General features: G+C 44.0%; 1 protein-coding gene across 1 annotated transcript in view; it reads left to right on the forward strand.

Moving 5' to 3' along the window:
• LOC308287880 (protein diaphanous homolog 3-like) overlaps positions 1 to 26,201 on the forward strand; it is a gene marked incomplete at its 5' end in the record, with an annotated part of 315,168 nt that overhangs the window by 230,381 nt on the left and 58,586 nt on the right. The window contains 2 exons of the mRNA XM_080729203.1: positions 3,927 to 4,022; positions 4,916 to 4,978. Of these exons, the coding sequence (XP_080585329.1) occupies positions 3,927 to 4,022; positions 4,916 to 4,978 (159 nt within the window). The remainder of the gene's footprint in view (positions 1 to 3,926; positions 4,023 to 4,915; positions 4,979 to 26,201) is intronic.

Below are 26,201 nucleotides of genomic sequence, written 5' to 3' on the forward strand. Positions count from 1 at the left end.
CAAAGAATTGTAAGGAGTGAGAAAAACACACACTGCTTCAATCAGAGCAATGTCCTGCTGTCTCTCACTAAATCAATGGCAGGACCAGGCAATCACACCACGGCTGAGGCCACAGCTTGCTTTAAATTGGGGCCAATGAAGATGGGGTGTGTAGCAGCTATTCGCAGCAACAACTGCAGGACGACGAAAGCGCAGGGAGTTGGTGGGGCAAGACGTGGAATTCATGTTAGATTTGGTGGACGCACAACACGTTTTCCATCAACGCTGAAAGCAATGATTTGAACATTCATCCATCTGCCTCTGCGCTCTACACTTTAAAAATGTTCTATGTTAATATAAGAGACAGTGTACAAATGTAGCTTTTTATACTCCCTGAGTTACAAATGGATGGAATAACATTGACAATTTGTGTAGAAGGTGTGCCTTTGAATAGAGCAGCGAGTCACGTTAAAAGTGATGGTTTTGGCAAGATGTGGATATACATTGATTGCATGCACACCCATGTAGTTGAAAGCCTGCAACTGAAGTATTTCATGATTACGGTATTTTAACCACTTCTCAATAGCCTGGCAGCAAACAGCCTGCCCATTACAGTTTACAGTTTAGGCATTAAGCCGACACTTTTAATCCAAAGTGACTTACAATAAGTAGGTAATAGATATCACTATAATAAGCAAGATAATATGTCATTACATTTACAACAATATAACAAAGAATATCAATCTAGAAAAACAATAACATAGGTAGACCACGCACCTAATCAGTAAAAAACTTCTAAAATCAAGCTTCATGTATAGTCATTGAGGGAAGGGGGAGTGTTACAGTAGTGCAATGGGTTTAGGTGGAGTCTGAAGAGGTGAGTCTTCAGTCCACGGCGGAAGCTAGGGAGTGAGTCTGTAGTTCTAAGTGCGACAGGGATTCTATTCCACAGTTTGGGGGCCAGGAGGCAAATTGTCTAGGACGAGTGGATTTTTGTCCTGGGGTTTATATTCTCATCAGAAAGAACTAGGAGCTCGGGCGGCCCAGCGTCTAATCGCCGACCTAGCCAACTCGGAAACGATGTCAATAGGGATTGAATGCCCCGCCCTTTAATGCAAACTCTATTATACCTGTTGTCATAGGATCCGTTTTGACCATCTGTTTGCCTGTGTCCAATTATGCCCATATATATATGGAGATATCTGTCTGTCTGCATCCATTATGCCCATATATGGAGATCTCTGTATCTGTCTGTCTGTGTCCCTTTATACCCATCATGGAGATCTCTGTATCTGTCTGTGCCTCCGACTGGGTTGCAGACACAGTGCCGGTTCCCCCTTTAATGCAAACCCCATTATACCTGTTGTCATAGGACCCATTTTGACCATCTGTTTGCCTGTGTCCATTCATGCCCATATGTGGAGATATCTGTATCAGTCTGTCTGCGTCCATTTTATGCCCATATATGGAGATCTTTGCAGATACAGTGCCGGTTCCGGAAAACCCTGATGTCAGACATCAGCTTCGCATACGGAGAATCCGAACCTTTCGCGCCGGATCCGGAAAATCGGTTCTCGAGATATGCAGATTACATACATACATACACACTCACAGAGATTTTTTGTTGACTCATGTGGCGTACGTGATGTCAGAGCCTTTTATGAAGTGATGTCTGTCACAATGAGTCAGCGCTTGCGCCGATTTCCTCCGGAACAGCCCGATGTCTAGCCTAGTTCCAGACCCTGAATCGCTAGCCACACCCCTTTAATTTTTTTGTTTTGGCGATTCAGGGGTCTAGAAGTGCTCTCATTGAAGAGTCCTTCCTCGGTTGAAAATCCGATCGACGAATCAGCGTCGTGAATCAGCGTCTTGTGATCAGTGTGGGTGGGGGTTTCCCAGAACTCATGTGTGTTTCCAAGTACACCAGCGCCGCCGCCGTACCGTACCGCGCATCGCGTCGCGGTAAATTGCGGTAAAATGCGATAGTATCGATCTCGCTATGAAACACCAGTAGCAGGCATGTTATGTTGTGTTTGATTACTAGTTCGTAGTGCTCCTATTCTGACTGTTTCTTTGGTTAGCACTAGCAAGCAACAGGCTAGCCACTAGCCAGCCAGTCATGTGTTGGTCGGTGAACCAATCGCTGAAGACTGCCTCTTTTTGGCAACGCCCATCCCTGCAATCGCCCTGGGGGGAAGCGAGTTCAGACTGAATAATGAAGGGAAACGGGTCGGGTCGAGGCCCGGCACTGCACTCCGCGGCGGGGAACGCGCGTGCCGAATCTGAAGCCGGTGGGACAGACGGACTCACAGATTTCTCGCGTTTATTGTAAGATATTCCATTCTTTGTGATGGTTTGTAAAAGCCGCTTTATCAGTTAAATAGGAATGCTGGAAAGGCTACAAACTTACACCACTCCTTGTACATGACAACTAGCTACAACATAAACTTTTGCCTGACAGTTTATCCTGTATATGTCCCTGAACATTTCCTTGTACGCGTTTATCCCCCCCCCCCCCATCCATTGAAGGCTGTTTCCACTGCAAATCACTGGCCAGGTTTATCATTCTGCCTCAGGTGCCAGGGCCAGGTTCCTCAGCCACTGCCAGCACAGGGCATGATTTAAATGTCAGCAACACTTTTTTTCCCTCTCTATTTATCAATGCATTTATTTTTTATTTGTTCAGCTCTCTCTCTCATGCTTCTATATGACCTTAAGCTTATAAGCCCAATATCTCCTCTGGCCCAAGTGGGAATTCCTCTTTGGATTAGTGGTAGATACTTGGTTTACTATGTTGGAGACCCATGGTGTGTTACGTGTGTGTTTTTATATCATATAAAAACACTAGAAAGCCTTTAAAACTAATAACTAGAAAGGTGAAATTCTAGGAACTTGCAAGTGTGCTTGAGTCTCGAGGAATCCACTGGGAATTGAATTCCGTCTTACCACTTATATCAGGGGCCTTCAACGTTTTCAGGCGAAGGACCCCTTAGTTGAGAGAACGATGAAGCAGGGACCCCCCACAACCTTTTTCATAGATTCCATATAGTTTCATCGTTTGACAGTCACTGCACAATCGTCAGTGTATTTTGGATTCAATTTGTGTTTTCAGGTATTTAACCACTTGAGCCGTCATTACCTAATGAACGTGGACCTATTACTCTGTACTTAGTCTGCTCTTTTTCCCCTCTACATCAAACCTCTTTGCCGGAAATAGCTGATCTACAAGTTGTGAGCTTGTAGATCTGCTTCTTTTACAGTTCTCAGAATATGGACACTAGGGTTCAAGTTGTTAATATAAAAAGGATTGGAAGATTTGGAGGACCCCCTTTAGTACATTAACTCTGAGGACCCCCTAGGGGTCCAGGACCCCCTGTTGAAGACCCCTGACTTATATTATATATTGTGACGTCATGTGAAGCATGACTTTTCTGTTGTGCAAAGGTTAACAACAAGCAGGTTCACTTTGCCGGCAAATTCTCACAATTGTGTGATGCCTATAGCAACCACACTAATAATCCCATACCTTCTGACCGACTGTGTTTGTCTGCCACTCCTTAGGTCACTACACTTTTCCCTTTATTAAAATTCACGACCAAGGTTAATTGCCTCAATATTCAATGTGTTAGTGGTCAACCGCAGCACCTAAGTCAGATATAGTGGACACTGGCTGCAGGGCTAATGGAGGCGTGTGGAAGATGTATGTGCCAGTTAACAGCTGGCCTGCTTTCCAAATCGCTTGCTATTAACTGGTAATACCGCGGCCCACTGCCGCATGCCTCTAATCGTACCAATTGCTATGGCAACCCTCGTGACTTATATAAATTTCACCTTATCTGATGTTTTTCCCCATTTTCCATTTCTATCTCCCCTCTCTCTCTCTCTCTCTCTCTCTCTCTCTCTCTCTCTCTCTCTCTCTCTCTCTCTCTCTCTCTCTCTCTTTCCAGAGAATGATGAGACAGGAGTGATGGATAGTTTGCTGGAGGCCCTACAGTCGGGCGCTGCATTCAGAGACCGCAGGAAGAGAGCGCCGAGACCAAAAGGTGAGTCTTGTAGTCTTTGCCTACACACACACACACGTGCGCACACACACGCGCACACACACAGACACCCCTACCTGGGTACCACCGTGTGTATTAGACACCTGCTTTCACACAGAAGGGAACTCTTGTTACTCGTCTTGCCTCCGTGCTGTCTAACGCGGCAGCATTACGAAGCCTTAAAGACACTTCTAAACATACAGCCATGGGCATACGGCCTGTCGCCTGCCTCCTTTCCCCCTCCGACCGTGGAAGATCTTTGGGATCTCTCTGAGTGTTTGTGTGTCCAGACTGTCCACTGCTCTCCCCAGACCCAGTGTTGATTTCGTTGACTAAAACTATGACGAAAAATGTTGTCGACTGCATTTTATTCACTGACGAAAACGAAATAAAAACTAAAACTGACTAAAACTAAGACTAAATATATTGACAATTTCGTCAACAAAATAAAAAGTAGACTAAAATGTTAGGGAGGGACTAGTGCTGAAGAGAGTCATTTTATGTTTGGTTGCTCTCAGGTGTTGCGTGCTGAAAATAGCAGATCTACAAGCTCTGTGAGCTTGTAGATCGGCTATTTTCAGCACGCAATCAAGTGTAAAATCAGTCATTACGATGCCATCAAGGCCTGCCAAAATACATTTTATTTGACAAAATCAACTGTAGATTTAGTCGCCTAAAATCTTATATTTAGTCGACTAAAATTTTACTAAAACTAAAACTTTTCAGGTGACTAAATTATGACTAAATGAAATTATTCAAAAGACTATGACTAAAACTAAATCAAAATTTGCTTTCAAAAACAACACCAGCCATGGGTATACGGCCTGTGGCCTGCTTCCGTTTCCCCCTCCGTCCGTGGATCTCTCTGAGTGTGTGTCCACTGCTCTCCCCCACAGATGGCCAGCAGCAGATCATCAGTCCAGGCTCCTTCCGCCAGGTTCTCAGGCCTGTTAACCATGGTAAAGCATGAATGCATAAATATAAAAGGTTCCAAATGCTGTCCACAAGCACGCTGAGCTCTGTTTATCTGCCATTGAAAATCACATTAAACGCTCTGCGCCTCCTCCTCCAGCTTAACCGCACTCCGCTTAAACTCCCTTTGACATCTCTCATGTCCTGCTTTTTATGGTGTCCGTCAACGGAGCTTCTCCAGAGGCCCTCCTTCACCTTCGTGTGACCTTGATGGTGTGTTGGTGTGCATGTGCCCGTGTATGCTGTGCCTGTGTGTGTGTGGTTGTGCGTAACCCGCCGTTGGCATTCTAATTACAGTACAATTACAGGTTGTCTTGCATTATTCATTCTCGTGGAGAGGATGGAGGCATAGCTGGTGCAAAGATAAACAGTGGTGTTCCGGTCTTGTCAGAGGTCTTTCTATGATCATTAGCGTGGCACTTAAAAAATTAAGCTGTAACCCTATTACCTTTATATTGCTTGTAATTTAGAATCCCTATGGCCTGGGCACAGGCATGCATGTATAAAATGACTCGCACTCAATCCACCCACATCACCGATGGCAGTGATAAAGGGGCTGTGCTCCGCCGTTCTGCTGTGACTTATCTGAAATTAGATTGGAGAGCGGAGAAGAGGGGGAGGGCAAATGGTGGGAGGAGAGCGACAGATAAAGAGGAGTTGGGAGGGAGGGGGAAAGGAATGGTGTGAGGCGTGAAGGAAGGAGTAGTTAGAGGAGAGGGTCAAACAAAAGAATGATGGGAGAGGGGGAAGAAGAGATAGCGGCGCGAGGAGAGAGCCCGAGATGTGTGTGTGTGTGTGTGTGTGTGTGTGTGTGTGTGTGTGTGTGTGTGTGTGTGTGTGTGTGTGTGTGTGTGTGTGTGTGTGTGTGTGTGTGTGTGTGTGTGTGTGTGTGTGTGTTAGTTAGGGATGGGACGATATGAAAATGTCATGTCACGATTATTGTGTCAAAAGAAATCGCGATTTATGATATTATCGCGATAATCAAAATCCATTATCCTGGGGCGGAACATTTGCCAAAAAATAGCTGATCTACAAGCTCACAACGCGACGCCTTGTGAGCTTGTAGATCGGCTATTTTTTGGCAATGACATTTGATAGAGAGTGAAAAAAAGACTGTATCAAGTATGTATATTATAAGTACCTTTTACCGATTATAGAGGGTTTAAGCGGTACCGGATATGCAGCTCGGCAAATAAAAGGTGAATTGATCCCAGTGCATGACGGAGGACGATATCACAATGTATTAAATCTCCACAATATGATTATCATGAGTGTTTTTTATCACGATAAACGATAATATCGCTTATCGTCCCATCCCTAGTGTGTGTGTGTGTGTGTGTGAGAGAGAGAGATGGAGTCGTTGGGAAAGACTAGGGTGATGCCGATAGACTGTGTGAGAGAGCAAGCTGCAGATACTTAACAAGTGCCCCGTGCTTTTGGGGTGCGGACTGTGTGCCCCGGTGCGATCCATCATAGGCTTTCGCAACCAACCGCGGTGCCAACTCACACACTCGGCCTCCCTCGCTCGTCCCTCAACCCTCCCAAAAAAAAGAAAGAAAAAGAAATGAAGGGCACGGGGCGCCCCCGTAGCGGAGCGGGCCCCCCGGTGTGTTTAGACCAGAGAGGTCCCGGAAGGTCGCTGGCCCCTGCCACCTCCACCAACCCCCACCCCCGCTGGCATCGTCAGACACAGCCCTGTTGACTAATAAAGCTTCAGCTTTGTCACTGCAGGCCTCCTCTTTTTTCTGCCAGCCTCCCAGAGCAAACACAGCTAATTACTTCCCTCTGCCCAGCCTCACCAGCAGCACCAGCTTAGCCCTCTCAATGCCCATTCATCTTCATTCCCCACCTCTCTGCCATCTGCCTCTTAAATAACACTCCACCTCCTCTCCACTCCCCCCCCCCCCCCCCCCCCCCCCAATTTCTCTCTATCCTCTCCTGGCCTGACAAAGGCCCTGCCCAAACATAATTACCTGTTATTGGTATGGAGCTTCTCCGCTCGTCGCAGATCCCCTTTCCCTTCCTCCCGGTCTCCAGTGGATCACGCAGGCCCTTAATTGTCCCGAGTTCAGCCGGCAGAGTGAGTTGAAACCCCAGGATGCGGAGAGAGGGAGATGGTGAAGTTTAGTCAGCAGCACTTGTGATAAAACAGCTGCTCTTTATTGAAAGCCCGCCCCCACATCCACATCCACACACACACACACACACACACACACACACACACACACACACACACACACACACACACACACACACACACATAGATACACGATGTGCTCCCACTGCTGTAAATACCCCTTAATAATTGATCTCAAGGGTGTTTGCTGCACTCCAGTGGAGCAGCAAAGAGAATTAAAGCCGTAACATCTGTGCCAGGAGATACAGTAATTAGCGGGCGGGGTGAGAGTTTTTGAATGGTCAGTCGGAGCATGTTGTAGGTGGGTGTAGATATTAGCGCCTGGGGAGACTCGGAGAACATCGGGGGCATCTGGTCTGCGGGGACCAATCAGACGGCAAGACAGATTGAGCTCCCCAACGGCTCGACTGTGTAGCCATACAGTATACGTATATATACTAGGCTATGCAGGGTAAGACCTCACTGCAGAATCCCTTTTTTCAGTGTGGAGCACTGGAGTAGGCACGTGCACACATAGACATCAAAGGGGGCTTGAGCCCCTGCCCTTTTATCCATCTGTAAAAAGTGCCCTCTCCAGGCCTTGAATGCAGTTTTTATTGTGGTGAAAGAAATGCCCTCTTTCCATACCTTCATACCTTTCATACCTGAAGGCAGCATTCAAGAGAAATGTCTTGTCCAAACTCTCCTGAACTTGAATGCAGCATCTTATGTTGAAATAATTGCCCTCTCTCTGTGTAGAAATCCATGACATACACCACATCTCCAGTATTGACTTGATTAAATGCTTAGTTCAGTGTATCAAGCACCGAAAATAGCAGACCTCCAAGCTCACAACGCGTCGCAGCTGAGCTTGGAGGTCTGCTATTTTCGATATTTTTCACCAAAAGGCCCTTTTAGAAATGTCAGCCCCTGCCTCTCTAACATTCTCTGCGCGTCCCTGCCACGTGGAGCTGTGTTGTCGTTTGCAATGATACGGTTCAGTAAGAGGGTTGTAAATGTCTAGCAGCAGGAAGCACTATTCTTTACGCCTTTTTGGCGCCTGCTAAAATGTTTGGACCGTTTCCCGCTTCGCTGTGTGTATGTGTGTAAAGACATTGTGTCTGTCCCTCCCTCCCCTCTCCTCCGTCTGAACCGGCCTCACCGCTTGCCCTTTCTCCGAGGCCGTCACTGTCCTTTTGTCTTCTCTTCTCCCCTATCTTCCATTCGGCTCAGCACACTTCCACTTGAGCCAGCAGTTAAGGCGTTTAAGGGTCTGCAGTCTCCCTCTGCTCACACGAGTGTGCACGCGCGCGCACACACACACACACACACACACACACACACACACACACACACACACACACACACACACACACACACACACACACACACACACTCACACTCACACACACACACGCTGACTCCTGGGGATGAAGGTAAGCAGGCTTTGAGGTGGCTGTGGCCTCGTTTGGGATAAGACTCTGGGGCCCTGGGTCTCCTCAACTCTAAATTGGATTGGGCTCCACAGAATGATGGATCGATGGCGGTTAGTCACACAGGTGTAAGAGACTTATTGAATCTATAAAGCAGCCACAGCTTTTTAACTGTGTGCTCCTAGAAACCAGCTCTCCAGGCACTGTCTGGTCATTTCTGCTCCCCTGCTACAACCTTACGTTGGTATAAGTGTTTGGGGAGTGTGAGTGTGTGTGCGTGCGCAAAGGAAGGAGCAAAAAATAAACCGTTGATGTCCATTTTAGTAGCACAAGTGTGTGTGTGTGTGTGTGTGTGTGTGTGTGTGTGTGTGTGTGTGTGTGTGTGTGTGTGTGTGTGTGTGTCACATATACTGTATGATTCACCATAAGAGAAAGGTGCAGGGGAAGAGCAGGCTCGGTGAAGAGGTAAATGTCTCCCTCTTTAGGAACGATTACCCCTGATCACTTTAGTGACACCCGACCTGACAATTATCATGTATGATATGGCCCTGAAGCAGAGCTTGAAATTGATATAAAGGTCACTGCGAAAAAGTCAGTGAGCCCTTCACTAAACCCAAGTGCTTTTTCTTTCTTTTTTTTTCTTTTCACTTGAAGGCACAGGGTTTGCTCCTTAACGGCTACTGGAGCCTCATGGTCTTTGAAGAAATAAATGTACCGGCATGTGTCAGTGGAAGTCGTTAAGCCTACATCTGTTAACTTAGTTTCTTTCTTTCTTTCTTTCTTTCTTTCTTTCTTTCTTTCTTGTTTAAACACGAATGTCTAGACTGACTGACTGACTGACTGATGAAGTTACACCTTTGGCCGGACGGTTGGCCTAACAATGAACTAGCTATCACAGAGCAATCATCCATCCAGATGTAGAATATTGTAATTAGGGATGGAGCTCGATAACCCGATGAACAGATTTATTCAGTATTCAGTTATTCAATAAGCGTTGGGCTTATCAAGCTTGTTATCGAGCATAGTGGCCCATGATGTCATGTTTAAACAATCAAGACGAGAAGGCGATCAAGAAATGATTACAGTACTATTCATAATATAAAGCCATGTAACACTTATTGCACACTAATGAATGATTGTTTTGATGGTATTTAATGATAATATTTGTTACTTTTGTCAGTTGTCACAACAACTGGCCAATAACAAAATATACCAGTTTTGTTCTTATGCCATCTCCCATCTTTCCACAAAATATTAGAAAACGCTCAATAGTGGGCTCGACAAAAGCCCGGCTCAATAAGCAGGATCGATAAGGTGCTCATTATCAATACAAATTTATGAGCTCCATCCCTAATTGTAATAACCAATGTTTTCTTATTATTTGATGGCAGGGCTGGAGTCATGGTCTGGTACATATCTCTGACCATTGGTTCCAGTCAGGCTGGGTGATTTATTAAACTGACGTGATTAAACATCTGTGGGGATAACACGAAAATCTGAACATAACTGATTGATGAAGTTACACTGACTGAGTGTCATCGTTCCTGTGTCTGTTGTTTCAAATTAAAAGCCGTCCAGCCATTCATACACCATAAAGCCGTATCCCGGTACTTCCTTTTGACCTTGTCTTGTTTTTAAGTTGACTTTGAATATCTCAACGGTAGCTAATCAGAATGAACTCTAAACGACTTGGGTATTATAACAGGTGCAAACGTTCATGGGAGATGACTAATAGGCTTAATTTGAATCTTAACCCACGTTGCATCTCAGAGGCAGCACTGCAAAAAAAGGGGAAAATATGCATTAAGCTTGGAAACAGAGTGAAGTTGAAATGAAAGTCATTGAAGAGTAGGATGAAAAAGTTTGCGTCTCTCCTGTCTGTCCTCACACGTTTTGTTCTTCAAGAGTATTGTGTGACATTAGAGCCAGGGAGATGCTACAGTATTACTCTAACTGACATTCTCATGTAGAAATACCCCAGCAAAATCTAATGTTAGAAGTGTGTTACCTTCTAGCCCACATTTCTCCTCTAGAGTGTGTTAAGGTGTCTCCACTCTCCACACCAAACAGACTACTTCCAATGGCTTCAAACTGCTAGTTTGTTGTAGTCTGCTGGTATTGGGTGGCAAAACGTGGCATTTAAAAGTGGGGTGACGGAACATTGCATTCAGATAACACCTCGATAGCCTGCTGCGCTGGTTTGGTAGTAGGTCTGTTCATTATAAGCGACTTTGGTCTTGTTTTCCTGTAAAGTCTCTAGTTGCGGGTTGCTTTTGTTTGGGCTTGTTTCTGAAGTGTAGTTGCTTATTTGGCCTTGCTTTCAACATTCTTTTATAAAACTAGACCTTACCCGTTCGAATATATGTGCTGCAAAATATGTGCAGAGTGTGGGTTTTGGGGAAAGTAACTGTAACTGCATGGTGCGTGCGTGAGAATATGTGGGAGCATCATAATGTAAGGAGCAGCCCATGGAGGAGTGTATATTTATGATGGATACAAATAATTTAACAGCAAAATTAGGTGAATAGAAGTATGAGGATGTATTTGCTCCACATAAGTTTTCTATACCCGTTGGAAGATGAGACACGCATCACCCGTTGCATGCGTGACCCATGCAGAGAGAGAGAGAGAGAGAGAGAGAGAGAGAGAGAGAGAGAGAGAGAGAGAGAGAGAGAGAAGACCGCAACATTCCTAACTGTGAGAGAGGTGTGTGTGGGCCCGGGGCTAAGATCCCATGGCCTGGAGGAACGGACCGTAACCCTGACAACAGGCTGTAGAGCTGTAGAGTGAAACGCTAATAAATCGCTAGAATTTGGGAAAAATTAAATTCGGGCTCCGTCACCGTGTGTATAATGCTAATGACCAATGCCATGTTAAATTTGAGATCAGTCGCTGAAGCGAGTGAATAGATAATGCATTTTGTGACCTACTGACTGACTGACTGACCTCTCTCTCTAATTATATGTTAGATATCTAATGTAATAGAGCTCAAGTGAGCTCAAAAACCACACAGCACTATTACTAGCTTTGCTTTGGAGTCGATTGGTACATAGAATATGGTATTTACAGTAGTTAAAATGTGCGATGGGAAAATGTCTCTGGCTTGTTTAGTCTTGGTTCTGCAGCAGTAGCAAACTAAAGGTCCACTCTTCAGGAGTATCTAGTCGCCTCAATTCTACCGACTGAGCAGTTTCGGTTTGTCATCGATGGGTTCCGACAGCCCAATCGACAGCAAGCGTCTCTTGCCGACAAGCTCCCGATGGCTCCCTATCGGCAGTAGACACCTTTCGACAGCAAATTGTGGCCTAATCTGTGAGGTTAAAAACTGCCTTCACAGTACATGGTACTAGGGGCGGCAGTTTGCTCAGGGGTAGAGTTGCCGTCTTAGAACACGGAGGGTTCCCAGTTCGATCCCGGGCTCCCCCAGAGTTGGTGTCGAAGATTTCTTGAGAAAGACTCTGAACCCCTAGTTGTTCCCGGTGAGCAGGTTGCATGGTTTAAATTCCTCCGCCATCGGTATATGAATGGGTGAATTTAATGCACAATCTCTGTAAAGCGCCTTGGATAAAGGCGTTATATAAATGCACCATTTACATTTACCATTTACATGGTACCGCACAATTATGCAGATTTCTCGAAGGGTTTATGTAACGATCACACCATGTGCATTCTTATGCATCTTTCTCTTACATTTCTACCGCTTGTTAGCCATATCAGAGCTCCCATCACGCCACCACCTTCCTTAACACATTATTTCCTTATTTTAGACTTCTTTTTGTGTTTGAGTTTCTCTCAGTTCTTTTGCCTCCCTACCTTCCCACGCAGCTTTCCCCCCAGACATGACATAAGCAGAAAAAGAGAGGGGGGGGGGAGGGGGTTATTAAATCATTCCTGTGAGCCCAAGACAGAGACAAGTACAGACGCTCTCTTCCCTGAATCCATTTGAATTGATGCTACATGTCATTGTACCAAAAGTTTGACTGTCAAAGTTGCTGATTTATCGACGTTTAGCTATAATATATCATCCACACATCACGTACAGCCCATGCGCTTTTCATTAGAGTGACAAATTATTGCCGAAGAGCTTCTGTTCCTGAACACCGGGTACCCGGCCACGCACACACACACACACACCACAACGCAGACATACACGCACAGAGGAAATGTATGATAGCTGAAAAAAAAAAATCCTCTGTTATAATACTCTGCAGACCGAGGGTCCTGAGTGTTGAAGGCCAACCGTTGGTCTGGTTAGGGGCAGTGTGTGTGACTAGACAGCTGTACTAGACTAGAGTACTCATGTCTGCTGCCCTCTGACCACTCAGTGTCGCAGCCTCTCCTTGTCCACGGCGCTTGATTGGTCGGTTGGCTATTTAGCTGCTGTTGTAGATAACAGCATATCCAGATGGACAAGTGTACCTTGACCTGCCTTTGTCTGACCTGTCTGTCTCGAGCCCTCTAGTCACAGTGTTAGTGTGCGTGCATGCACGCACGCACATGTTTGTGTGTGCGCATATGTGTGTGTGTGCACTGCATCCATGCTTGGAACAGATGGAGCAAGAGGTCACCTTAACAAAGAGGTGAGTGTAATTAGGTTCTGCCTGTGCAGCGAGACCTGTAGAATAGTAATCACGGTTTGTGGAAAGCATTGACGAGGGACGAGTCCGATGTTGAACAGCAAACACCCGCAGCTACAGCCGCAAGCAAAAGCAGACCACCGACACTAGACAATGATATCATGTGTTATGTGTTATTTTCGGCTCGAATGGAACAGGGTCTCCAGCCAGCTGGTTCTAGTCAGCCTGGATGATCTGTTAAACTGGCACGGCCAAACCTCTATGGGAATAACCTCAAATACTGAACGTGAGCCTTTACTCTTTCAAAATTATTTTGATTCTGAGGATGCAATCCTGCTAGACCGACTATGTAAGCTGCCTGTTGAAGAAACGGGGAAGAAAATAAAATCCTGGAATGGAATCACATGAGAAAATGAAAAGCTGTGTGATACATACTAGGCTATTCACATGAGTGGTTGCGAGAGGTCAGGGCTACGGGTGACTGTACAAAGTACATACACAAATTCACACTGCATACTCCGCTGTGCCCACTCAGTCAGAGCCGGAAACAGACGATAGCGTAACACCTCTGCACTCCGCTCCGTGTCCCCCCTCTGTCGTAAGGAACCCATTTCCAGCCGAGTCCTAAGCCGATCAAGCCCCTCAGATATCCACTCTTAGCAGGATTATGAGGAAGCTGGGCCGTAATGGAGGCTACGGGTCGTGAAATAGGAAGCGGTGTTCAGCATGTCAGGCCAAGGCCCCTAATCAGCCCATTCAGACTGGCTCAGGCCCCGAGCTGCAGGTGAGCTGCTAATCTGCCATCGCTATTCAACCTTCCGCTGTGAACCTCTCTCCCCGTCCAGCCCTATATACCTCCTCTCCAGATGCATACTGTCCGTCTCCCGCCGATAGACAGAGGCTTCACAGTTCAACCGGTGCACATGGGAGGAGGATCGGTGTCCATGAAAAAGATTCCGACCGGGGCTCTTACGCATGGATCTTGTTTAATAATGCAGTGCGAAATGAAGCCATTTTCACCACAGCTTTGTGTTAATTAAATTTTACACCAGCCTTATCGCCCAGCCACACACATCCACCGTGGTCCTCCCACATCAGCTAGTGCCAGCAGTCATATCACATGACCACCAGGGAGAGTAGGAACTGTGGAGCTATCAACACCAGTTTCTCTGGTTCTGGGAGGGGACTGAGTGTACTATCTGCTCTGTCTATCTGGGTCTGTCTGCACCGTAAAGTCCTGAGTGTTCATTTAACTCTGAGAGGGTACCAATGTAACTATTGTTTCAGACCGGGTACACGTTATTGCGTATTATTATTTTGTGCTTTAACTATTGAAAAAATAGCAGATATACAATCTCACAGTGCGGCACAGAGTGCCACGCTGCAAGCTTGTAGATCTGCTATTTTTGAAAAATCGTGAAAATTTGAATTTTGACCCGATTCTATAAGTGTCTTTTGAATCCTTCAAAGGTTTTTTTTGAAAAATCTATGTTTCTATGTCGGTGGTTCTTTTTCATTTGAAGGACCCCCAATGTATTTAGCCACGGACCCACATCTGAAAATATTTAGTTCCAGGGACCCCCCCAGAAGCAAAAATTGAGTTACAAACGTTTGCTTTAAAAAATACATAATTCAAATATTTGCACACATTTTCACGACTTTTTCAAAAATAGCAGATCTAAAAGCTTGCAGCTGTGAGCTTGTATATATGCTATTTTTCAATAGTTAAAGCATTCAGTAATTCTAGGCTTAAATGGGTTTTTAAGGGACCATTCGAGTTACAAGTGGATGAATGAACACTGAGGATTTCACTGTGTAGAAATACCTTTGGCAAAGGAAAATGGATAGGGGGCTGTCTTCAATCCTCTTTGGTATTACTTTTTGTCCTTTTCCTTTTTTTTAATCCCATTGTTTCCTGTTTATCTTTTCAGTGGGCTGGCTGACACGGTATGAGCTTTAGGCTAATGTTTGTGACTGGTCGTGCTGTGGGCCTCGGCAGAAAGAGAGCCTCGTCCCTGAGCGGTTCTGTTGCCATGGTTACCACTGTGCTGTCTAGACTCAGAGGTAGAGAGTGGAGAGTTTAGGTACGGCAGGAGCGACGAGAGGAGAGAGGGAATATGTGGTTTAGAATTCAACTCGCCTCCCTATTCCCAGCGATCCACACAAACAGCCTGTTATCTGGGCGTCTTCGTCCCTAAACGCTCTGTCCACAGACAGGAATAGGAATGAACACGATATTTACGTCCTCTGATAATTCCCCCCCCCCCCCCCCCCCCCCCCCCCCCCCAAAAAAAAAACAATATAGTCTATTCTGCAGTAATAAAATAATTACTTTCTTCCAAGCTAAACGTATGTTTCCTGCTCACACTGAACTCCCCCTCGCTCTATTGATTACTCACGCCATAGAGACTTGAGTTCAATAATATGTATATATATTTTTTTTTTCTTTTCGCATTCCTTAGACAAAATAATTATTAAATTAAACTTGCCCTGACGGTTTCCCCATCCAGTGCCATGCATTCGGGTCCCCATCCAGGGCCATGCATTCAGGTCCCCATCCGGAATCAATGGGGGTAAATTTACTGTAATCACATTTTTGTCTTAGGAATGCGACAAATACAAAATAATTATTATTGAACTCAAGTCTCCATGGCGTGAGTAATCAATAGAAAAAGTCATTTTGGGGGTGAACTACTCCTTTAATGTCTATGTGGTGTAAACTAACTAAGTACATTTACTTAAGTACTGTAGTTAAGTACCATTTTTAGGTATTTGTACTTTCCTTGAGCATTTCCAATTTCCAATATATTTTACTTGTTTCTACTCCACTACATCTCGGATCCAAATATTGTACTTTTACTTCACAACCTTTATTTGAAAACTTGAGCTACTAGTTACTTTGTAGATTTTGATTATTGTTAATATAATAATAATACACTTTATTTGTATAGCACCTTTCATGACATGCAGCTCAAAGTGCTTTACGAAGCAGAAATGAAGCACAAGTGCTTAACAGAAAAAGTACACAAGCTCACAATGTGTCGCGATGCGACACTTTGTAAGCTTGTAGATCTGCTATTTTCAAAAGGGACACTCTGCCTAACGAGTACTTTTACTTTTGGTACTTTAAGTACATTTTGATGCAAACACTTTTGTACTTTTACTGAAGTAAACATATAGAATTCCGGTGCTATTACTTGTAACAGAGTATTTCTACGTCGCAGTATTGATACTTTTAATCCAGTAAAACACTTAAGTACTTTCTTCCACCACTGCTTATGTCTTTGCAGTGAGCCGTAGGGCTCAGAGCGCAGCATGAGGAGCCTCCTCACCACAGCGGACCAGGAAGGCCAGCCCTGAGGCAGCAGGATTTGTTTGATGCCAGATCCCCCTCTGAGAGGGGGGATCGGACTCGGCTCATCTGCTCTTATACCACCCTTTTAATACACATACAGCACATACAGTACGCTCACTCAGCTGCACATCTAGCCCCTATATGGACATACTGTACATATCTACTCACGCGCGCACACACACACACATCCATGGCCCTTGCGGCACAGGGCCATATGGGTGTACCTGGCCTCTGGGCTAAAGAGATTCATTAGCCTGGCACTGGCTGTGATCAGCATCCTCGGGGGTATAAATTAACAAACCATCTCAAGTGATCGTATGAAGATGTACTGTGCTCGCTCTTGGGACCGGGCTGCAGATACATGAACACTTAACGAGCATGTGATTTTTCGTTGTTATTCGAGGCAAAGGAAGTAGGCCGTTTCTGTAATGATCTGGACTTCCAGAATACTGGCTGTGCAGGCGAAAGACCCTTGCTCAAATTGCAAACTTCCTAGGTAGATATATATATTTTGAGAAACAAAAGAATGCTGCATTGCCGCAGGCATTTTTTTGCATTTCCTCTGTGTGTATGCGTGTGCGCGTGAGCATCGTTTAGTGTGCAAGACACACCCTGCCTCTTTGTACAGTACATGACTGTGCATTGTGTGCAACTTTTTCACTGAGGTTATAAAAGCCTGGAGTGGCACGCTCTGTAATAACCATGCTTGACGTTTCCCTTTTCCTCCAGCCTGTAGTAGAGAGTAGCAGATGCTTTCCATTCCAGTTGAACCTTCTACACTGCTGTATGCTCTGCCCGGTCTTTTGGCTGTACCATTCTAGTGTCAAAACCTGCTGTCTAGCATCACAATATAGCAGACCCAGGGCAGAGGACCGAAGCAAAGGAAGGACTGCTAGCTAGTAATTTGGTTAAAGGGGCCCCACCATGAATTTCACATTTTCAGTGATTTCAGTGATTTTCCACAGTCTGAAAGATTACCATTAGTAAGATACCGTATTGAGGGGAGGATGGATGGGGCCATCTATCCTTACTGTGCTCCACTGCAGGATTTTAATCAATGGTGGCGACGCGGCGTAGTATCTTACAAATGGTATAGTAATCTTTCCGACTGTAGTCCCAGCTCTCTTCAGGTCATTGGCCACAATGGCCAGGTCCTCCTGAGTAGTTCTGGACTGATCCCTCATCTTTCTCATGATCATTGATACCCCACGAGGTGAGATCTTACATGGAGCCCCAGACAGAGGGAGCTTGATAGACATCTTGAGCTTCTTCCATGCTCCAATAAGTGTGCCTACAGTTGTTGCCTTCTCACTAAGCAGCTTGCCTATTGTCCTGTAGCCCATCCCAGCCTTGTGCAGATCTACCATTTTCTTCCCTGGGTCCTTATACAGCATTTTGGTCTTGCCCTAGTGGAAAAGTTGGAGTCTGATTGATTGAGTGTGTGAACAGGGGTCTTTTATACAGGTAACAACGTAAAACGTGGGTCAATAGGATGAATTAATACAGGTAATGAGTGTAGAATAGGAGGACTGCTTAAAAATATTTGACAGTTCTGTGAGAGCCAGAATTCTTGCTGATTGGTAGGCGTATCTAATACTTATTTCTTACAATGAAATGCAAATTAATTATTTAAAAATCATACAATGTGATTTCCTGGAATTTCTTTTTAGATTCTGTCTCATAGTTGAAGTATACCTACGATATACATTGCAGACCTCTCCATTTTTTGGAAGTGGGAAAACCTGCTAAATCGGCAGTGTATCTAATACTTATTTCCCCCATTGTATATATATGAGGTGGAACCATGAGGTTAAGTGGTACTAAAATTGGCTTGAATGGATTGACTCTACATGGTTCTCATCGTGGTACCATGCTAATCGTTCCAATCGTGCCAACAAAGGGCATTTTGGTATTGCATCTCAAATGGCTTGGAATTAGAGACAGACAGAACATGGCTAAAACCTGTATAAAACCGTTTTATGGGCCAATATTTATATAAAATATATATTTTGAAAAGCATGGTTGGGCCCCTTTAAGGATGCTCTCTACCAAGCAGACTACTATAGACTGGCAGTCGGGTCTGACTGCTTCACTGCCACTTACGACAGACTCGATTTTCGGCCACAGGCGCTTTCCAGCGCTTACCACCGCTGACGTTGGTGCGGTGGAGTGCAATATTTAGGGATGAGTACACACTGAGAGCATACAAATGGGACCAATCATGAACCCATCAATTTGGTTACATACTCTATCTATATACACTCACACAGAGTTACAAATGGATAAATTAAGACTCAGGAACTTTACTCTATTTTAAAACTAGGCCATTTTTACTCACTGGATAAGTTTTCAAATAAATATTATTGGCTTGTTTCTGAATCATCGGCTCACCATGAAACTTTGGTATTAGCCAATGTGTGTGTGTTTATTGTGACAATGAGGAGTACTCCATTATTGTTGGAGACAAGTCTTTTTTTCTTAAGAGAGCGGAAAGTCTCTTTGACTCATTTGTATATGGTTCCTTGCCAGAAGTTCTCTGCATTTGCTGAAGTGTATTCTGCATATTTGATCATTTTCCGTTCCCTTGCTGCTGGCTGGTCTATTGGATAAATTAGTTTGACAGCATACAGTATAGCTGCCTCCATGGTTTGGAGTTTGGGGATTTAACCATGCTTTAAATATTATATTTAGGGCAAGCATACTGTACTAAATTAATGCGTTCAAATAGCGTTAAAGTTAGCTAAAAAACAATGTTTCCTTATTAGAAACAGGGTGACTTTCCATGTGTACACTAAAGCCCCATTTATACTTAGCTGAAATGCAGGCAATGCATTGGGTATACAGTATTTAATTAACATCTCATGTGAAAACGTGTCCAGATAGTGTATGGTGGCATATTTGTTGTTGGCAAAATGACCGGAAGCTTCATAGTCTTTTTCCCGGCATTGATAATAGTGGCACATGTTGCCTTTGTGCGAGCACAGAACGCCACTATGTCGGTTAGTGTCATGACATTGTGAAAGAGAGACACATCATGTGCGGTTAGGCGACCACATGTTTATAGCGAGCGAGAGAGGGCTTTCTTTGGTCGAGCAAGCGTTGGTTTTAGCAAGAGAGAGGCCATGACGCATTGTGAGCTTTTTGATCTGATATTTGTTGTGAAGAGACGTCACTGTAGACTGAAAAAAAAAAAAGAAATTGCACAGTGCAACTCGCGTCCATTTTACTAAGTATAAGTCGTTAAACTGATAATCAAAGTATTCTGAGGCACCCCTGGACTGGCGTCACGGCACCCACTTTGAGAAACCCTGTTGTAGGGAGTGGTTGGGTGAGAGAGAGAAAAGAGAGAGAGGGAGAGAGAGACATACGGTGTGGGGAGTGGTTGGGTGAGAGAGAGAAAAGAGAGAGGGAGAGAGAGACACAGACATGGCTCGCGACACACAGAGTCCTTAATATCCCTGTCCTTAATATTCTTTAATAAAAGGCCGTTTAAAAAAGAACTAGCAATTATTAGGTTGTCATTTCAAGATAGGCTATGTCCTCTTGGAAATGCAGAGATTTTAGGGTACAGGTGGAAGCAGTGCTGGTCCACCTGTTAACCCCCACGCCTCTGTGACAATGAATGATGATAATTATACAGTATCACATAAATTATTCTGTTCCTGTAAACGGTGGCTCGTTTTCACTTTTTGTGCATGAGCAGATCGGTTTCCTCAGCAGAAACCTGTTTGCTTTTCCACTGTTCTTTCGAGGGACTAAAGTTACACTAGCCAGTCAGATGGAAGGGGTATATTTTGTTTTGGATGTGGATCTTTGATAATTTTATCGGCTTCGTTGACACACCATCCAGTGTATACAGTATATATAATATATAGTGTTGGCTGTGCAGTTCCATTCCCATGCCAAGCGGTGATTAATCCAGCCAGCCCTGTGGTGGAATCGTGGTGGTGTCTCTGTAGAAGCCCTAGAAGGACCCTGTGCTCAGTGTTGGGAAAGTTCACTTTAAAAACGAACTAGTTCAAGTTCAAGTTCAGAACTTCAAAAATGAACTAGTTCATTTTTAGTTCATAATTCCCCATTATGAACTAAAGTTCATGGTTCCCCAAAATGAACTACATAGTTCTTTTTTAGTTCTTTTTTTAACCATATTTTTTTTATACTTTTGGCTATTCAAAAAAAAAAAAAAAAAAAAGGAAAAAAAATATATATAAAGGTCTATATATATATAAATGTTTAGACGTTGCTGCATGCTATTATTTGTCAAAATTATTGACTCAGCCCATATAGAACCACACACAGCAATAATTTCATCCAACTTAACATTGAGGTGCCCACAATATTTATGTGCCCACTGCCTAGTTCCCAGTCTTCCTGCACCCTTATTGTGAAGGGCTGAATGTAATAACCATGTTATTGTCTCATTGTGTGAAATATCATAATATTCAAAACAAATATTTGACTCCAATTGATTCCCCACACAGTATTGACTTGATATAGCAATAAAAAAATATATATATTACACAGCAGTTGTGGGAAAACTAAGACATTGTTCAAAAAACACAATTCCGATTTTGGTCATTTTGGAAATAGGGCAAAACATATATTTTTCTTCAATCTACTGTCTTGACACTCTAACCAAAATTGTTCTATAAACCATAATCTACAAATTGGAAGTGAAAGAAACTTTAACACACATTTGAAATGAAAACAAAAAATTACATGTACAAGGAACCCCACTAGAAAAAAACCAAAAAATTACATGTACAAGGAACCCCACTAGAAGGCAGACGTTTCTAAACCGTGCACAGCATGTTTCCGCGTTGGTTAAAATAGCTGATCTACAAGCTCACGTTGTCTCGTGGATGCGACGCGTTGTGAGCTTGCAGATCAGCTATTTTCGCCGTGCAACACACATAGGACAAAGTATAGTCAGTCAGGCTTGCGAGACGAGGAGGAGATTCACAGTGCAGAAGCAGAGTGCAGACAGCACCGCATATCGGAACGTTCACGAGATGCAGTAGGCACTGCTGCGTGCTGCTGCGTGCAGTGCCTACTATTGGAGCATGTAAATGAAAAGAGAGACGAGAGGAGCAGAGGACAGATGACCGCGGAGGCGCGGACCGCCGCATGAACGGCCGACGAACGCCGACGAACGTCGTTCACGGGCGTCAGAATGACCGCGTTCGACAATATCGTTCATCAAGCGAAAACAATTACGTTCAGTTCACGTTCGCCCAAAATATGAACGTGTTCATGAACGATCGTTCTTTGAACGCGTTCGGGTACAACACTGCTGGCTGTGCTCCATGCCAAAAATGTTCATAAAGAGTCATTGCTATGCTCACCACACGAGAGAGATGGCCCAAGAGACGTTCTCTGGGATATGAATGCAGAGGAACTTGAAGGACACACAGAGGCCTAACTTCTGAAAGGAATAGGGGGTGGCAAAAAATAACCTGCCATAGCCCCATTTTTTAAATAGTGAAAGTAGCGGATCTAGAGCTTGTAGATCAACTGTTTTGCTAATGTTGAAGTGTACCTGATCAAGACACTTAACTTATTAATGGCACTTCTCTACTGCTCCCAATAGTTAGGATGGGTTAAATGCAGAGGACAAACGTCACTTATGTGCAAATGTGCAGTGACAAATCCATTCCTTATCAGACAACCTTACACTGATAGCAGTCAGTAAGCGCATGCAGGCCGGCTCCAAAAGAACCCTCTGCACTCACGTGTGAAAATGCTTTCCGAAGTATCGGTTTACTTCCCAGTGCCAGTGGTTTAGGGTGTTTACTGTCATCTCTCCCTCTTGAAATATGTAGCCTACTCCTTGATTTCTTCTTTATTTTTTTATCCCATGATTTTGTAACCCATTTTTTTCACCCGGTGTAAATTGTCTAATGTAATCCTGGGCGCTACACTCCCTCTGCCAACCTATGGAGAACAATGAATGGACTGACCTCATGCTTCCTTCTATGCACGAGGAGTCCAAGCTGCTTCTTTTCACCTGACTGAGGGGAGTTTCCCCGGTTGGACGTAGCGAGTGGAAGGAACAAGTTATTCCAACCAGTTCCTTTCCCCTCCATCAGGCGCCCCGGCTGGCCAGGGGGAGGCAGTAGAGAGACCAGGATTACTGCATGCTTTTTTTTACCGAAACAAGTGCTCCTCAGAAAAAACATGTTTACCAAAACCAGTGCTCCTCAGAAAAACATGTTTGGGAATCTGTTGGGATCAGTCTCAATAGTTTTCATTAAATAATTGGTCTATACAGCAAAAACAACTAAAGTGCCCTCTTTTTGTTTCATTATTTCTTTCATTCTCCTTTTCTTTCTTTCTTTTTTTGGACAATTTGAATTATATGACGATCCTTCTTCCAACTAGATCACCTCTGAGTGATTGTTTTATTCCTAAAATATCTTTAGCCACCAGAGTCAGAGCTTCAAAGTGTGACAGGGACATTCATTAGAGGGCTGCTAATCCTCCCAAACATGTTCACCGCGCTCCTAATGAGGGGACAAATGGAAGGGACATTTAAAAGTCTTCTGAAATCAGGACAAATGAATTAGCCTCGTATCAAGTAAGTCTGAACAGAGTTTTCTTTTTTTTTTACTTAACTCATATCTATTAGGAATTATAAGACATAATACTTATGGAAAGTGGAGAAACAGTATATCTCCAACAGTTTGTGGAACAACAGTATAAGTCCGTACAAGCAATATTCAGAAGACAAAGGGAGCCGATAACATTAAAACAGACAATTGAAGAAAATGAGGGGGGAGTGCATTAACAATTTAACAGATTAAAAATGACTAGTTTGTGGTTTACAGTCTGGTAAATCAAAACATAATATTCAAAAGAATTAAAAAATGGACTGTTATTCGTCTCAGATACTCAATTAACAAATAAATGATGCAATGTATAGACACCGTCCACATTTGATGACATAGACCATGTCACTTTCAATTAAATGGAAACTCATTAATCGTGTCCAGTAGACTTGATTATTGCTTTGGTTTTCGGGCCTTAGCATCTGTTCTTACCCATGATTTGCGTACAAACCTGATTATTCTCCATAATGATAAGGTAATTAGTCTGGCTAGTTTCAATGGTAATTATGAGCTGTGTAAATATGTTTCGCCGATAGTTCTCCTTTGGGGTGTATTATGCATACATGATACACAGATACTGTACACATGCAAGACACACACACACACACACACACACACACACACACACACACACACACACATACAACCTCTCATTAAGCATGCAGCAACCTCTCTAGCCAACCACACCTACAATATTTGTTTTCACATGAAATATTGCCCTCAGCATTTGTGTAGCTCATTGTTGTTCTGAGGACTTTGTCGGGATTATTAGTGTTTTCCAAAGTTTGCTTTCACTTTTTTTTCACTTTTTTTTGCTCTGGCTAGCTCGTTCGTTTATACTGTATGTCTGGGGTAAAAAGCTCTTTAGCAGCTTGCTGCCATTGTTGTAGCTGCTATATAGCCACTTCCCACGCCGCTGGTGGTTGGGGTGGCTTGGATCTTTGATGATTCTGTGAGCTTTGCTGAGTCAGCGTTCATCACATAAATCTTGGAGGGCGGGAACACCACATCCACTGATGCACCCTACTGTCCGCACAACCTTCTGCATTGCATTATGGTTGATGTCAGAACAGTTCCCATCAAACATATAATTTTCGGAATGTCTGAGTGAGTGTCTGTCTGTCTGAGTGTCTGTCACAGCGTTTCTCCTCAGTGGCTGGAGCAATTGATCTGAAATCGCATCACCATAAGCATATGAACACACCTGACATAACTGTGAAGCCCGTTTGTCACTTTCACAAATCATATGCTGTATATTAGCATTTTTTATGGTGTACCTATATCTATTCTGCATCTAGCTTGAGGCATATCTATTCTGCATCTAGCATGAGGCAACATGTTTAACCAGCTCTGTGTGTGTGTGTGTGTGTGTGTGTGTGTGTGTGTGTGTGTGCAGGCGGGCAGGGGGGGAGGGGGTCGGTTGTCTGGCCCTGTTACAGATTTTGTCCAAAAATCATGCAGATCGGTACACAGTATCTCTGTAGCCATTAAACGAAACGGGTATTTCTTACATTGATGCTCCTACATATTATCATGCAAGCACCAGTTAAAGTTACTTTCCATCCCTCATATACTGTGTGCACAGTGCACATCCCATAACCCACCCACTGCACATCATTTCGGAGCTCATATCTTTGAACGGGTAAGGGCTAGTATCACTAATTGACCAGTGTGTACGTCCCAGGTGAGTTTCTCAATGATGTGCATTTTAACTTGCTGACCCTCTCCACTACAGCGCCCTATGTGTGAATGTGAGTGTGTTCTCTGGCTAGCCTCCTGTAGTTCACGGGCAGCTCTTTGGTGTTATCGACGTTGAGAGACATGTTGTCTTCCTGGCACCGATGTGACAGGTTCTCCACCTGTAGGCTCATCATCCTCTATGGATCTACAGTATTTTGATGGTAGGCGAATTCAGCCTTTGTCAAGTCCCGCTCGTTATCCCGCCCCTCTTCGCACCCATTGGTTGCTGTGTCTTGGTGGGACAAAAGTACAGTATGGCTTTTGTAGTGCCATTTGAGAACCCAAAGTTAAAAAAGATGTATCATGCATTATTGCCTAATGCTTATCAAATTGTGGGTCCCTTGAACTTGCAAAGGTTGAGAATCAAAGGGCGGAACATAGATTAAATATTGTTCTTTAAAAAAGGGTCTGCATCGATGTCGACCAGGTAGATTAGAGTAACTACAGTGCTTAGATGTTGGCCAGGTTGATTTTACTATGGATTTGACAATATGAAAATGTCATGTCACGATTATTGTGACCAAAATAATAAAGCATGCGTCACGTTATGAGCTTGCAGATTGGCTATGAAAAAATACTTACGTTCTATGTTCTTTACAGGTCAGTTTGAACAATTCTAGAGGGTTTAAGTGGTTCAGGACATGCAGCTTGGCAAAGGTGAATTGATAAAATACAATCTCTGTGATATGATTATTGTGAGTATTCGAGTAAAGGCACCACCTCTTTAACTGGCCTTAAGTGTTTTCTTGGTGACTACAATGGTGAAAGTCTTACCTGGCCAGCCTTTCTGTGGGCTTAGCAATCTGAGAGACATAATGAAGAAGGCTTATCCATCCAGGCAGATTCTCAGAGAAAAGAGCTTGGCTGCCTATAACTCATCTATCAGCCACTCCAGTGGGCTGGGGGCCTGTGCTGTGAAGCTGGCGGGGGTTTTGGCTGCAGTGGAGGGGGACATGATTTATCAGTGTGTTGAGTGATTATACAAAGCCCCTGCATGTGAGAGAAACGGTCACAACTAAAGAACTGCCCTCAGCCCACATCCGTGCGTAGAACACGCAGGGTGTCGTCTGTGACAAAATGCTGACGAATGTGACGAGATGTGGGATAAATTAAACCTGAGTTGTGTAAGAGCTTGAATCGAGAACGCTGTGAACTTCAGGGGGCTCTCTTTATTCTCTTCATCTCAACAAGAAACTGTTTGCTTGGAAATTAATGAGTAGCCATTACTGCTGACTTGTTTTTCCTCATATTCTGGGCTGGCCAATTACCATAAATGTTGTCCTCCTCCCGGCTTGTCACTCTGTCGCGTCGCATTTGAGTAAATCTCAGTAGGGAAAAAGACAAATTGAACACTTTACACTGAAACCCCTCTGAAAGGATA

Source organism: Nannobrachium achirus (genome assembly GCF_963921795.1).
Source record: "Nannobrachium achirus genome assembly, chromosome: 7".
NCBI classification, from domain to species: Eukaryota; Metazoa; Chordata; class Actinopteri; order Myctophiformes; family Myctophidae; genus Nannobrachium; species Nannobrachium achirus.